General features: G+C 41.8%; 1 protein-coding gene across 9 annotated transcripts in view; it reads right to left on the reverse strand.

Annotated features, from left to right (window-relative positions):
- thada (THADA armadillo repeat containing) overlaps positions 1-13,291 on the reverse strand; it is a 103,594-nt gene that overhangs the window by 7,908 nt on the left and 82,395 nt on the right. For 8 of the 9 annotated variants that reach the window (XM_044214723.1, XM_044214719.1, XM_044214724.1 and 5 more), the window contains 4 exons: positions 9,608-9,732; positions 7,248-7,320; positions 6,427-6,577; positions 6,058-6,180 (listed from right to left, as the gene is read on the reverse strand). In XM_044214723.1, coding sequence (XP_044070658.1) covers positions 6,058-6,180; positions 6,427-6,577; positions 7,248-7,320; positions 9,608-9,732 — 472 coding nt within the window. Of the gene's footprint in view, positions 1-6,057; positions 6,181-6,426; positions 6,578-7,247; positions 7,321-9,607; positions 9,733-13,291 lie in introns of those variants that run through there. The other variant, XM_044214726.1, reaches the window with a different exon arrangement.

Raw genomic sequence — 13,291 nt, forward strand, 5'->3', positions numbered from 1 at the left:
AAACGTTGAGCAATTCTCTAGTGGCACAAGTGCCTCCAGTTTCTAGTTATTTTATAGTTTCTTCTCAAATGAGTGACATGCGACACTTTTGTCTTGTTCAGCGATTCATCCAACATATACTAACACAAAACCAAGTTTAATGGTTGAGTGGGTATTGTGCTAAAATAGGACGAGGTCTGTTTAATGAGTGTCCTTCGGTGCTGTCAGGCCGTTCACTTCCATTCATCTGCATCATCCACTGTAAATGAATGAACTGCGGGAAAGGACACATGAATGGCAGGCATTTGATGGCATAACAGTAAGCAAAGTAGTTTACTCCCGGCGAGTTGTTTGATAATGGTTCACTGAAAATAACCTGGAAAACATGGGCACGTCAGCAGAGTGTGTCAGGCCACTACTACATTTTTCAGAATGGTGGATAAAACAGAAGGAAGGATAGGGGACTTAACACAATTCAAGATTTATATATCGATGGAAAGTTTGCATCATTTAAAGGAATATGCTTTTTCACTGTTAGATGAGAAGATGGATGCCACTCTCACATCAGTACAGGAAACATAAAGCTACCGCTAGCAGCTGGTTAGCTTAGCTTGGCACAAAGGTTGGAAAAAGGCAAAACAGCTAGCCTGGCTCTGTCTGAAGGTAGAATCTGCCTACAAACACCTCTTAAGATAATTCACACATTCTATCTCAACGGTACAAAAACAAAGTGTAAAGACATACATTTGCAGTTTTATGGGAGGGTTATGTGCCAGACTATTTCTTGGCTGAGATTTCTGAGGCAAGAATAGTGGGGTTTTTTTACACTTAAGTTTTTTTACAGATTCAACAAACACAATATAACATGTTAATTAGTGAGCTTTAGAGGGGCTGGTAGGTGGATTTTGTTACTTGTGGACAGGGCCAGGCTAGCTGTTGACCCCTGGGTCTTTATGCTAAGCTAAGCTAATCGGTTGCTGCCTGTAGCTTCATATTTAGCATACAGAGATAAGAGTGGTATCAATCTTCTCATCTTACTCTCCAGCAGAAAGCCAAAAAGAAAATTTCTAAAAATGTTGAACTATGACTCTTAATCAGGGGAAGGAAAAATACCCCCCATTATTTACCAATATGGCATGATGTTAAAAGTAATACTCTTTTTTAAACCTTTTCTGCTCAACATCCATTTTTAGATTTTTTATTTATTTATTTTATACATTTAAAAAGAGCCACCTAATTCCAGGCATTTGATATCCAAATTGGTACATATTTTTAATGAATCGATTGACTGTTAATGTGAGGAAGTCTTGGAGAAAAGAACAGGGGGTCGATATAACAAATATATATGGGAGGAGAGTCCATTGAGTGTGAATCCCTGTTCCATTAATAGTAGATACTAGCTAAAACAATTCAAGGTTATACACAGGCCTCATTATTCAAATAGACATATAAAGTATATATGTTGTTTTAATTCTAAGTCTGGAAGCTGTACTTAGTTGTCTTTTTATTCTCCTTTTGTCTTGTCATGTCTTGCGGTCAAAACTTAATGTTATATGATACAATTCTTGAATAAATTAATTGACCAAAATAAAAGTGGATTACTGTGTAGCTCCATTTTCCTTGCCCTTTTGTCCTCCCAATCAGAATTCTAATCAATGCCCTCTTACACAGTGACGTCCAATCCAAATCCCTCTGTGCTCTATATATAAAATGATCCCTCTATTCCTGCCCTGAGTCTGTCACAGTGCTGGAGGTCCAGCGAGGGTGAGTGGAGTTTGATTTCAGACCCAATTAGTCTGGAGGTATTTGGGTGGTGGTGGTGGTGATGCTGGTGGGGGGGTGGGGTGTTGGAGGGTGGGATGGGGTTAAATTAGATTTGCTCTTCCTGTCCAGGACAATGGCTCCACTGTGGTTCACAGCTCCGGGAAGAAGAGCTTCAACTAACCTGATGTGAATCTGCACAAATTTCTCTCCCACACACACTAAACAGGTTTATTTGGATTTTACCTGCTCTAAAATCTAAGGAATGCGTTCGTCAGAGTAAATGAGAAATGTAACTATTTTAAGTGAAACAAAAAAAGTTGCAAAGCATTCACACACATTATTTAAGGCAAGGTGAGTCCTAGTCTTACTTAATGATGAAAGAAATGTTATTTAGTTTTTTTTTTTACCAGTGACACAAATAGTCCCTTCTACTTTCAGAGACCCAATAAAAACCCCAATATGCTGAAGGCTCCAAACTCATTTTAGAGCTTTCGCCGACATTTTGAAGGAATAGTTCAACACTTTGAGAAGTATACTTATATGCTTTCTTGCCGAGAGTTAGATGAGAAAATTGATAATACTGGACAGAGCCAGGCTAGCTGTTTCCCCCGTTTCCACTCTTTATGCTAAGTTAAGCTCATTGCCTGCTGTATTTAGATTCATATTTAGCATACAGATATGAGAGTGGTATTGATCTTCTCATCTAACTTCTGGAAAGAAAGATATAGTTCCCCAAACGTCAAACTATTCTTTTAATGGCCGTAAGCTATACAAGGTCTATACACCACACTGTCAACATGTTTTTTTAATTGTCTGTTGCACTGAATCCCTAGTTTAGCTTAATATCTGCTTTACATGCAATCTATACTGTCCAGCAACAAAACAGCAAGTTTGAACATTGAAATTACATTTAAATTTCTTTCCTTTCTAAGGGGAAATGAGTGTTTTGCATTTTGTCCTTTTGTGTGAGTGTGTGTGCTGCAGAACCCATTTATGTTCCCACATATCTGCCGATACTGCATATCAAAGGGCCAGGAGTCGTCGCCTCCATCCGAAGCAGCTAACACCTCAGATACTTGACTTTGCAATGGCAGGTCATAAAACAACCCCCCCCCCCCCACACACACACACACACACAACATCACACTATGGGCAGACAAGCTGGCTGACTGGCCTGCAGGGGATGGGAAAGATACACACACACACACACACACACACACACACACACACACACACACACACACACAGACAGACAGACAGACAGACAGACAGACAGACAGACAGACAGACAGACAGACAGACAGACGGTGATCTGTACACACCAAGCGGCAACCTCCGGGGATGAAAAATTAAGGCTACATTCACACTACTACGTTTTCGTTTTAAAACTGTGTTTTAAAATGAAAACGATCTCCGTCCTGACGAGAGTTTCAGCCCCATTTCAGAAATAATCTCCGTCTATACTAACGCGCCTGAAAACGCGTATCACGTGACTATTCACGTACACTGGGCCTGCGTGGGCCGGTGTAAACAGGAAGCAGATTGTCTACTCTGCCGGTGGATGTTCAGTTATAGTAAATACTGCAAACGAAGAACAGCAATGGTGAAAAGCGGCGTGACGAATCAGGGAAGGACGTACTGACTGACAAGACCAAATCAAGAAGCGAACATGGGTATCTGCGCCATTGTTTCCAAACGCCTCCGTTTTTGCATGTCCAGACTATAACGCGACCCCGGAGTTTTCAAACAAAAACGGGGGCCAGCTGCATTCCCAAACGTATCTGTTTTCGAGGGTCGAAAGTGCCGCAGTAGTGTGGACGCTAGGTGTAAATGTAGCAAAACTTGTGCGTTTTTATATGAAAACGTAGTGGTGTGGATGTAAGTTCATGACAACTGTGAGGTGGGTGTATTTTTTATACAACAGCCAATTAAGGCTTAAAGTTATGCATAATAAAGGACGTGGCCACTTTGAGTGACAGGTGGGTGCCCTCTCAGGTGGCCTGCTGCTAGGTGCTTTCATCAACCAGGCTTTATTCGGCCTGCCTCAGCTACACCTCTTTGCCCATTTTTGGATTAGCCCGAGTCAGGGACTGCCAAGATGGCGACGGCTGGAGTCAGCGGAGTCGCCCACTTTGAGCTTCACAACGGCTCTTCAGAAACCTATGGGTGACGTCACGGACACTGCGTCCATGTTTTAAATAGTCTATGGTATAAACACATACACACAAACACACAGTAATGTTGTTTTTCCACTGGCACAGCATTGCACTATATGGCTATGGTGTGAAATATGATGCCAGGCTATTCCATTTCTATTTCCTTGGCACTCTGATAGCAGGGAGCTAATCTGCTGACCTGAGATATTATGCAGGTTACCAAGCCAAAGGTAGCTCTAGCGGAATCAAACTCCAGGCCTCTGCCATGGTGGACAGAACTTTACCACTTTAACAGTGTGAAACCGAGCTTTAGAAAATGCTTGCTGAAATTTGACATGCACCAGAAATCTGTATTGTAGGTTCAGCTATAATGAAAAACTAAATATGAAAAACAAAAACAGCCTGGCTCTCTCCAAAGTTAAAAAAATACACTCAACAACAACTCTAAAGTTTAGTAATGAACATTTTGGAGTCTTGTCGTCATTGTGAAGCACAGTAGGGGTTTCAGAAATATACACACACACACACACACACATATGTATATATAGTGAACACAACCTCTCTAATATTGCAGCATTTATTGCAAGACAAAATTATCAGAATCTCACTCCAGCTGGTTGTTTAACGTTGGCAACGCTACATTAACACACTGACACACAGTCATACAAATAGAAATGTTCTCCTTGAGACAGCAGTACGTGCGTTCATACAAACATAATGACTTCATTAAATGCCATAGCTCCCCAAGTACCAAAATGTCCTCCCAGCTCACTTTCGTGTATTTAATTTTAGAAACATCACTTAAGTTTAAGCATTCAAAGTAGAAAGATGACATATTTTTCCAATTGAAGGTTTTGTTTTTTTACAGTTAGTGGGATGCGATTTCTTTTTGGTTTTTCTGTTGTTTTTCATTTACATGAGGAATTCAACTTTCCAGGCCGAGTCACTCATTCATTTGATACACCATTACCAATTTACCGTCTCATGTCTTCTTTCTGTGTTGTGTGCTACATTCCTGTTGTACGTACGACACATGTTAAAATAAAATAGGAATTCAGTGCAATTTTCGCCATCATCATCTTGGAGGTTAAAGTATGTTTTGAGTGGCTTGGCCGGAGAGTGAAGGCACATAAAAGAATGGAGACAAACACTTGCACTCGTTCCCCGCAGTGGAGACGTGTGTCCAGGAGGAAATGTATGCCAGTTTACAGAAAATAACACACTCTCTGCTTCTCTCTCTCTCTCTCTCTCACACACACACACACACACACACACACACAAAACTGTAATCTCCAAATGAGGATGCCCCACTCTCTTTTCTCCACACACACACAAGGACACCCACTCTGTAATTATGCCTATTGTGTTCTCTTCCTGTTGTAGAGAAAACCTCTCCATCTTAGTCATGTTGTTGAACTCCTATCTGATTTTTAGCTGACAGCTTATCTGACCCATGTCTGGCCTTATGTACATAAACACATATAGAACACACACACACACACACACACACACACACACACACACAGAGCTTTTGGATAAAATCCTGGTATCTTGGATTTTTCTAAAATACATATGTGGTCACTAAAAAAAGAAAACATGTCCATTTCAGCCTTTAGCTAAAATAACTACTACTGGAGTTGAGTCTTCCCTCATGACTCTGCCTTCCCATCCATAAACAGCGTTGCCACAAGGGGATGCAGAGACTTTTAAGGAGATGTTTTGCGGTCTTGTGTTATGTTATGAGATACTATCAGTGGCGACAGACACAATAAGGGTGGCTCCTGGAGGAATGCTGGGAAAATACAGGAAGTGAGTGTTGTGAGGATGGGAAGTCGCACTATGACTGTTTGTGAGGGGCACTTGAGAGCCGGCAGCTGTCAGTCCTCTGATAGTGTGTGTGTGTGTGTGTGTGTGTGTGTGTGACGGAGATTTGGGAGGGTGCTTCCATGGGGATAGTACATTATCATTAGTGTGTATACTTGAGGTATTTGTGAGCCTGCCATCATACAATTCTTCAGAAAACAGACCGCAAGCATTCCTCATGTGTATAACCATGGTTGTGTACTTGTGCTGAGCAGGTATGTTATATTAGTTAGTGTGTAATAATTGTGAGTGCGTGTGTGTAGACTTGTTTCCCATGCTGGCAGTGAGTGTGTACCTGTACTGAGCAGATGTGCTGGCACATTAGAGATGAAGTCAGAGGCTGAATCTCGGACTTCTTGGTCTTCATCCTGCAGCAGCGTAAACACACTCCTCCACAGAGAAACTGTAGTGGACAGACCTGACACACACACACACACACAGGTAGATACACACAGATTCTAACTTGAGGCCTGCATTTCAGATTCACATAATGATTTTTTGTCCTTTGAAGGGTTTCAGAAAATGAGGATTTCTGAAAGAATTTAACTTTATTTTTTTGCAACACAAATTTTTACTTGTATACATTTCTGTTCACATTAAAGTATTTATCTTGACTGCCCGGGAGGTAAACATTTCATCAATAGGTTCCATAACTGAGACTCACCCAGTGGCAGATGAGCGCTGGTCAGCACAGTGGCTGTACAGTTGACCAACACCTTGGCCGCCATCAGCTTCACCTCCACTGGCTGCTCCTCGCTGCAGCATGAGCACACCAGCGCCCCCCACTGAGCTAAACAAGCCTCTGCACTCGCACCCTGGATGACAGATTGATCAGAAAAAAATAAATCTCATATAAAGGGTTATGGAAGCATTTTTTAGTAAATCAGTTTCTTCAGCAATGTTACTTCGGACGCAAAGAATGATCTGGATGAGCATGGTCTTACATGTCGGTCCAGTATCTCCCACAGGAGATTGGTTTCGATCTGGTGACTGAAATCTGCATTTGTTATGTTTCTCCATTAACATTTTTAACATAATAATAAAAAATAAACTCAGATGGATTTCTTGGTGAGGAAACATCCAAAAAGATTTTTGATACTGGGAAAAGAAAGTCTACACTATGTTACTGCTGCAGGACGAAGTGGGAAGTTTTATCACCATTTGCAAGGAAGAAAATTTGTTTACACGACCACTGGCTACAATTACAGTTAAATGAATGATCAAAATTGAAATTAAGATTCAACTAAGGGTGATAACAGAACTACATGAGTGAAAAAGTGACAAGTTGCCCAGTAGTGAATGCAGTAAGCAGTATGCTAAGCTAGTTAGCAGGCACAGTTAAAACAAAACAGCACTGGACTGCTGGGTGGTAGTAACTACCAACATCTTCTTCCTGTACATTTCTGAATTGTAATTTAAACCAAAGGCTGCCGACACATTTTGCTATGCCGGGTTAGTGATTACTAGCACATAGTCAGTTTTTACCCGAGGGTTAGAGTTCACCAGTTGAACCACCAGTTGAGAGACCAGGGTCATGGCGGCACAGTGGAGCTCCACACTGAAACACAAAATGAAACACCTGATATCAGCTTCCAAATGCCCAAGAATAACTTGGTGAGCTTATTTTTAATGTCTGTCCTGGAAGCGAGATCTCTCCTCTGTCGCTCTCTCTTTGGTTCCTCCCCTTTTTGTTCCCATTAAAAAGTTTTCCTTATCCAAAACGAGAGTCTAAGGATAGAGGGTGTTGTACTTTGAAACAGATTGGAAAGCCATTTCAGGCAGATCAATGTTTTGTAATTTGGGGCTATATATTGATAAACAAAATTGACTTGACTATTTTCATCTTAGTGGATATTCACTCAAATACATTGGATTTTTATTTGGGGTGCTTTTTTTTTTTTTTTAGCAATTTGGGTAAACCAACCCTTTAATTTTCCATATTAGTGCAGTGAGAGGTACTGAAAACGATATGTGCTTCTCAGAAAACCATTACACACACACACAACATAACACAGCACCGTCAACTTTGCACACATCACTCAACTGTATTGACTTACAATCCACAAAAGAAGTGTGCTGGTACTCACCACTACATTATGGATCACAATAGCCTGAGTGCCATTCAATCACACGGCAGACAAGGGCAGCCAGCAACCCAATCTCATCCCTCCCTGGCTCTAATCATAACCTGGGGCCGCTGCAAAGGGAAAGTGGATCCCCGGGTCCAGAGATTGTGGCCAGGAAAAGGCTTTACGGGGCTAAAAGCCTTTGTAATCCAATCCTTATTCAAGCCTGTATTCTCTTGTCGAGGGGAGAAAAGTACAGCAGTGGCTTGTCAAGGAAGGTGTGTATGTCTGTCAATGCATGTCAAAGGGCTTACAGTATATGCACACACACAAATACTGGAACAGTATGTGCCAAATCAGTTTGTGGTAAAAGGGGGCCTATGACTCACGGGTCTCTCATAAACTCTCACAAAAATAATGGTTTGAGCCTGACAGGTGTGAATAATCTACTGTTTTGATGACAGCCTTTGAGAGCACAAATATCAGCTTTCATCCACGTCTCCATTTCTCCATTTTTTTACTTTTAAAAACTACCAGTCTCTGTGGCGGGTGGACAATTTGGGTACCTAAATACTGCAACGATACTTGAGCAACCACACAAACACCCATGCAGAAAGGGGCCAGTAAACTCCAGGTGTGCCAGGTGCAGAGTTAAGGCGCAGTCAGTGAACCTGAGTGTCCCTCCTCCATAGACTCTGGCTCTGAATGAAGGCTTGACAGCCAGCCTTCCACAGGCTCTTTCACAAGTGGAGGGAGCCAGAAAAAACATGGAAATGGAGGAGGAGGAGTGTGTGGTTGCATCTTGACCTGTAGTACATTCATGTCTCTTCCATTTATCACAGCTAAAAGCTGGTCTGGGATTGAGTAGGGACTGTTTTGACAGCAAGTTGCCGCCCTTTTCCTGCATTTACCTTGAAATGAATTAAAAGTTGCAGGTATTGGCCTGTTGTATGCTAAGTGCACAGAGACCAGGGCCTATGTACAAGGTATATGATTTAAGATGGTGCAGAAGACCCAGAAAACACAATTCAAATGTTTGCTAAACACAACCACATGAATGAACATAATTAAAATGAGAAACATTGTATTCCCAGTGCAGTCTCACTTCTTTCAGGAATGTTTTAGCCGTGGCTCTTTGTATGGCAAAATCGCTCTCTCTGTTGGTCTCCTGACCTTTCCTCTACCGCAACCATGAGGGTGACATTTTTGTTTATTAGTGAACTGTCTCAACAACATTTGGATGGATTGTCATGAAGTTTGGTAAAGATATCCATGGTACGGATGAATAATAATAACTTTGGTGATCCCTTAACTTTTCATCTAGGGCCGTCATCTAGGGGCGACTGTGGCTTAGTGGTAGAGCGGGTCGTCCACCAATCGGAAGGTCGTGGTTCGATCCCAGCAGCTCAGGGCTCCCGAGGGCTGTGCCTTCGGTGTGTGAATGTGATATGTAGTTGCAGCGCTTTGAGTAGTCAGAAAGACTAGAAAGTACAGTCCATTTACCCATCGTGTAATTTGTCCAATTATATCTGCAAAACTATGGCCATTTCCATCAGCCTCAGCTGATAACTGCGAATACATCTTCCAATCCTACAGGTGGCCATACCTATTGAAGTGTCCTTGAGTAACACACTGTATGGTATGTAAACTCAGCCTGCTGGATTAATAACTAATAACTGCCTAACCCTTTGGCCCAAACAGAGGGTGCGGAGGATCACATTAAGAAGACTTTAGGATGATGTTTATTATAAGATTATTTGTACATGTGTCTTCTCTGACCTGTGAGCAGAATTCTGTGCCAGAGCAAGAAGGTGCAGCAGGACCTCCTCCTGGGACAAAATCTTAACACCACCCCTCCACTGGAGCTCATTTCCGGAGCTCAATACGCACAACACTGTGAGGACCTGAGAGGAGGAAGGAGAGGCAGAGACAGAGATGTTGTCAAAGGAGTATGAAATAAGATATTAATGCAGTCACTCTTTTTCACCTCCATCTCTCTCTCTCTCTCTCTCTCTCTCTCTCTCACACACACACACACACACACACTCAGAGCTACTGGTTAGGGAAGTTGCTCAGGGCCATCCATCAACACAGCTTTGGTGTCCTCTCTGCAGTGCAGCTGGCAAGTTGCCCCGAGGGTATTTTTACTACACCGGTCAGATCCTCCCTATGCACACCCTAACCACGGGTACACAGCTGCCTCGCTCTCTCTCTTTCACACACAGATATATGCATTTAAATGGATGCACAAGCACACACACGTGTGCAGAATTGCAGGCATATTCAAACTTTCATCTATATCTCCCTCTTTCATTCAGGCCTTGTCCTTTGTCTACTCTTAGCATCCATTCAGCTTAACCTCCTAACTTGATTTTCTGCTTCCTTCACCCCTCGCTGCTTCCTCTCCATCCTCCCCATGCTGTTTTCTTTGCCCAGTCACTCCTCCGGAGAGGGAGGCAGCTGACCGAGTCAGAGGAGGAAAAGACTAGTTTTCCGCTGCTTGAGACCCCCGTTAAAAACACACATCCAGCCGAGAGCACATGTTGACATTCCTCCTGCATATCTCAATAATTATTATTTCTTTCAAGGACCCAACCTGTTATTAGAGCTTTAAAATAAAGCTTTCTTTATAGGATCTGTGTGGGTGGAGAGCAGGGCGAGCGGGTGCATGAAATGTCTGTGTGTAAACATCTGTGTGTATGTGAGCAGTAAAAAGACAAGGTAGCCAGGTAGACCTCCTAGCTGCTCATTTGTTGTCCTGACTGACTCCGAATGGTCTGACAGGTCAGTCCATTAAAAATCAATCATCTTTAGGTTTAAGAAACAAGGACCATACAATAGAACATTGGATTTAAAATAACAATAATTTTTAAATAAACAAAGGATCACAAGTTATTGTAATGTAAAAGGGGTCAGTCATAGTAACAAACCCACAGACCAACCAACCAACTCTGCATTTTCCCTCAGCTCCATTAAGCTTCTTTAAGCTCTTTGTTTTGCTATTTGGGCCTGCAAACTCAACAACATTATTTCAAGCCGCAGCAGGCATATAAACCGATAAACTGAACATACGCTACGTGTCCAGCACCAAATGGGAGACAGACAAAGCTAGTGCTAGTGACTGGATGGTAAACATAGTGGAGCATTTAGCAGTTAAATATGCAGATATCTAACAGAGCTAACAGGTGAGTGAATATTGGATTTATTTGTGGGGTGACCAGAAACACAGATGAATGCTAATTTTGTGTGTCTGCTGGATGTATAAATAGGCAATTATTTTCTAAAACGTTTACTGTAACAAATTCATAATGTGATATCGTGTCAATGTTGTGCTTTCAGTTTGTTTCGCCGACCCCAAGCGGCCAAACAAAACCATTAATGCAGCTTTAAGGACACTGCAAATACATTGGCTTCAAGTCGTTTGGAAATGTTCTAACGCACCAACAAGTAGTGCCACAGCAGCCCATCACACTTGTCAGGGAGGCTGTGGTGGACATATAGAGTATTTTTCAGACAATATTTCACAAAGTCCATTGGATCTTCTCAACTCCAATCAGAGTGAGTCTATCATTGGGCCAGGGTCATTATTCATTTGAACACTGCATTTCTCTCTTTTTATTGAGTGACTGAAAAACGTCGGCCCGTCTGTCTGCCAGGTATTCGACTGCTCCAACGCAGCTGGTCTGACCAGCTCTACAGCTTCTGACTTTTATAACCTGCTTTAATGAGCTCCTGTCCTGCAACACACTCGACTGCCCACATACTCAAATATACACAGTCACAGGATAACATGCCAACTCAGGCGTAGACGCATACAGGCTTTCATAGCTGTAACATGCAAATAAACAGTGACGCCTACCCTGCATGAACAGACACACACACAAAAACGTTAATATAAAAGTTAACACTCTACCCAGGTTGCACTGCGGGGCTGTCTAGCCTTTATTCTTTCTGTCTTTTTAGCCATGACAGCCTCAAGGTGTTGCTGCTTTTCACTGGTATTTACTGGTATCTTGGGCCAAAGCAGATCCCATGCCAAACCATGAAAGATTTTGACCAGAAAGTGTGATTGCCAGATTAAATTTCACTACATGCCTTTTATTTAAATGTCAAAAAAAAAAAAAAAAAAATCATAATGAATCCAAACCCCAAATTGGCTATTGTGTGTGTAACGAAACAAAAAGGGAAAAACCTTGTGCACAGCAGCAGTGTGAAGACATCACCTGCTCATCACGCTATGGCGTAACAGTTGCTGTCACAAAATCGTCACACAATCTCTTCTACTAGCCTTTTACTTCTTCTTTTGGCATACACATTATGCGTGTGAATGGAATCATGGGAGACAACATAAGATCTGACTCCCAAAACTAAATGATGACTGATCTGTATTTCTTTCAGTAAAAACAAAGATTCAGCAGAACACAAACTCAAAACTTTCAAGAAACAGAAATAAAAAACAGACTACATGCTGATGTAGTCTGCCTCAGTACCTATACTTGCTGTCATTATCATGTGCCACCATGTAGTAGGCAAGTGTGACCCAGGTCTGAAACATGCCAACTCACAGTTCATTTAATAAACGTATTGATGCACACTTATCCTAATACCGCTTCGGAGCAGTATTCAGAGATCCCACAATTCACCGTGGTCTACTGTGCCACACCAGTCCAGATGTTGGCGGTAATGTGCCTATGAAGTGGTTTTAGGACCAACAAGAGACACGAAGAAGTTCAAGTTTATCACATAACTGATTCAGCGTGAATATTATTATTAATGTTCCAACACATCAGTTAGTCCTCATCCTAAAAGTATTTTCTTTTGTAACATTAAAAGTGAAACACACTGTTTGTAAATGTGAACTATACAATAAAATATGTCAGTAAAGCAGCTAAACAGGGTTAAGTTAGAACTAAATAACAGTCTGATCTTTCATTTGTCAAGGACTAACCAGCTGTTCACTGCAATGCTGTTTCTTTACTTCAACTTCAACTGATGACGATTTTGACTTTTTGCCTGGCACACTCTCAGTCTTTTAGCACCATATCATGTACAGTACGTAGCCATCAAGTGCATATATAAGACCCTTTTACAGGGTTCTCGTTTTAAACAGTCAGATGAAACATTAAAAAGTCAGTCGGATGCAGTGTTTTCAACCAATTCATGGAGCTAACGTCACCTTAATTAGACAGGTAGCTTAAGCTGATCAAATCTGCCAGCAGCATTTGTCATTTTAGCAGACTGTCGTCAGCTAGAAATGAGGAAGAAATGTCTAGAAATGTCTACCTATGTCTGAAATCAAGGGCCCATTGTTTGAAAACGTACTCAGAATTTTGAGTGGTAAATGTGCCACTGCCACCACATCACTGTAAACTGCATATTTGCCGTGAATGGAGAGCTTCACCGGTATAGCAACAGTAATTAAGGGTGCAGGGCTCAGCCAACGGTCAAGTATGGCAGAACCCA

This window comes from Siniperca chuatsi, linkage group LG11 (assembly GCF_020085105.1).
Source record: "Siniperca chuatsi isolate FFG_IHB_CAS linkage group LG11, ASM2008510v1, whole genome shotgun sequence".
NCBI lineage: Eukaryota > Metazoa > Chordata > Actinopteri > Centrarchiformes > Sinipercidae > Siniperca > Siniperca chuatsi.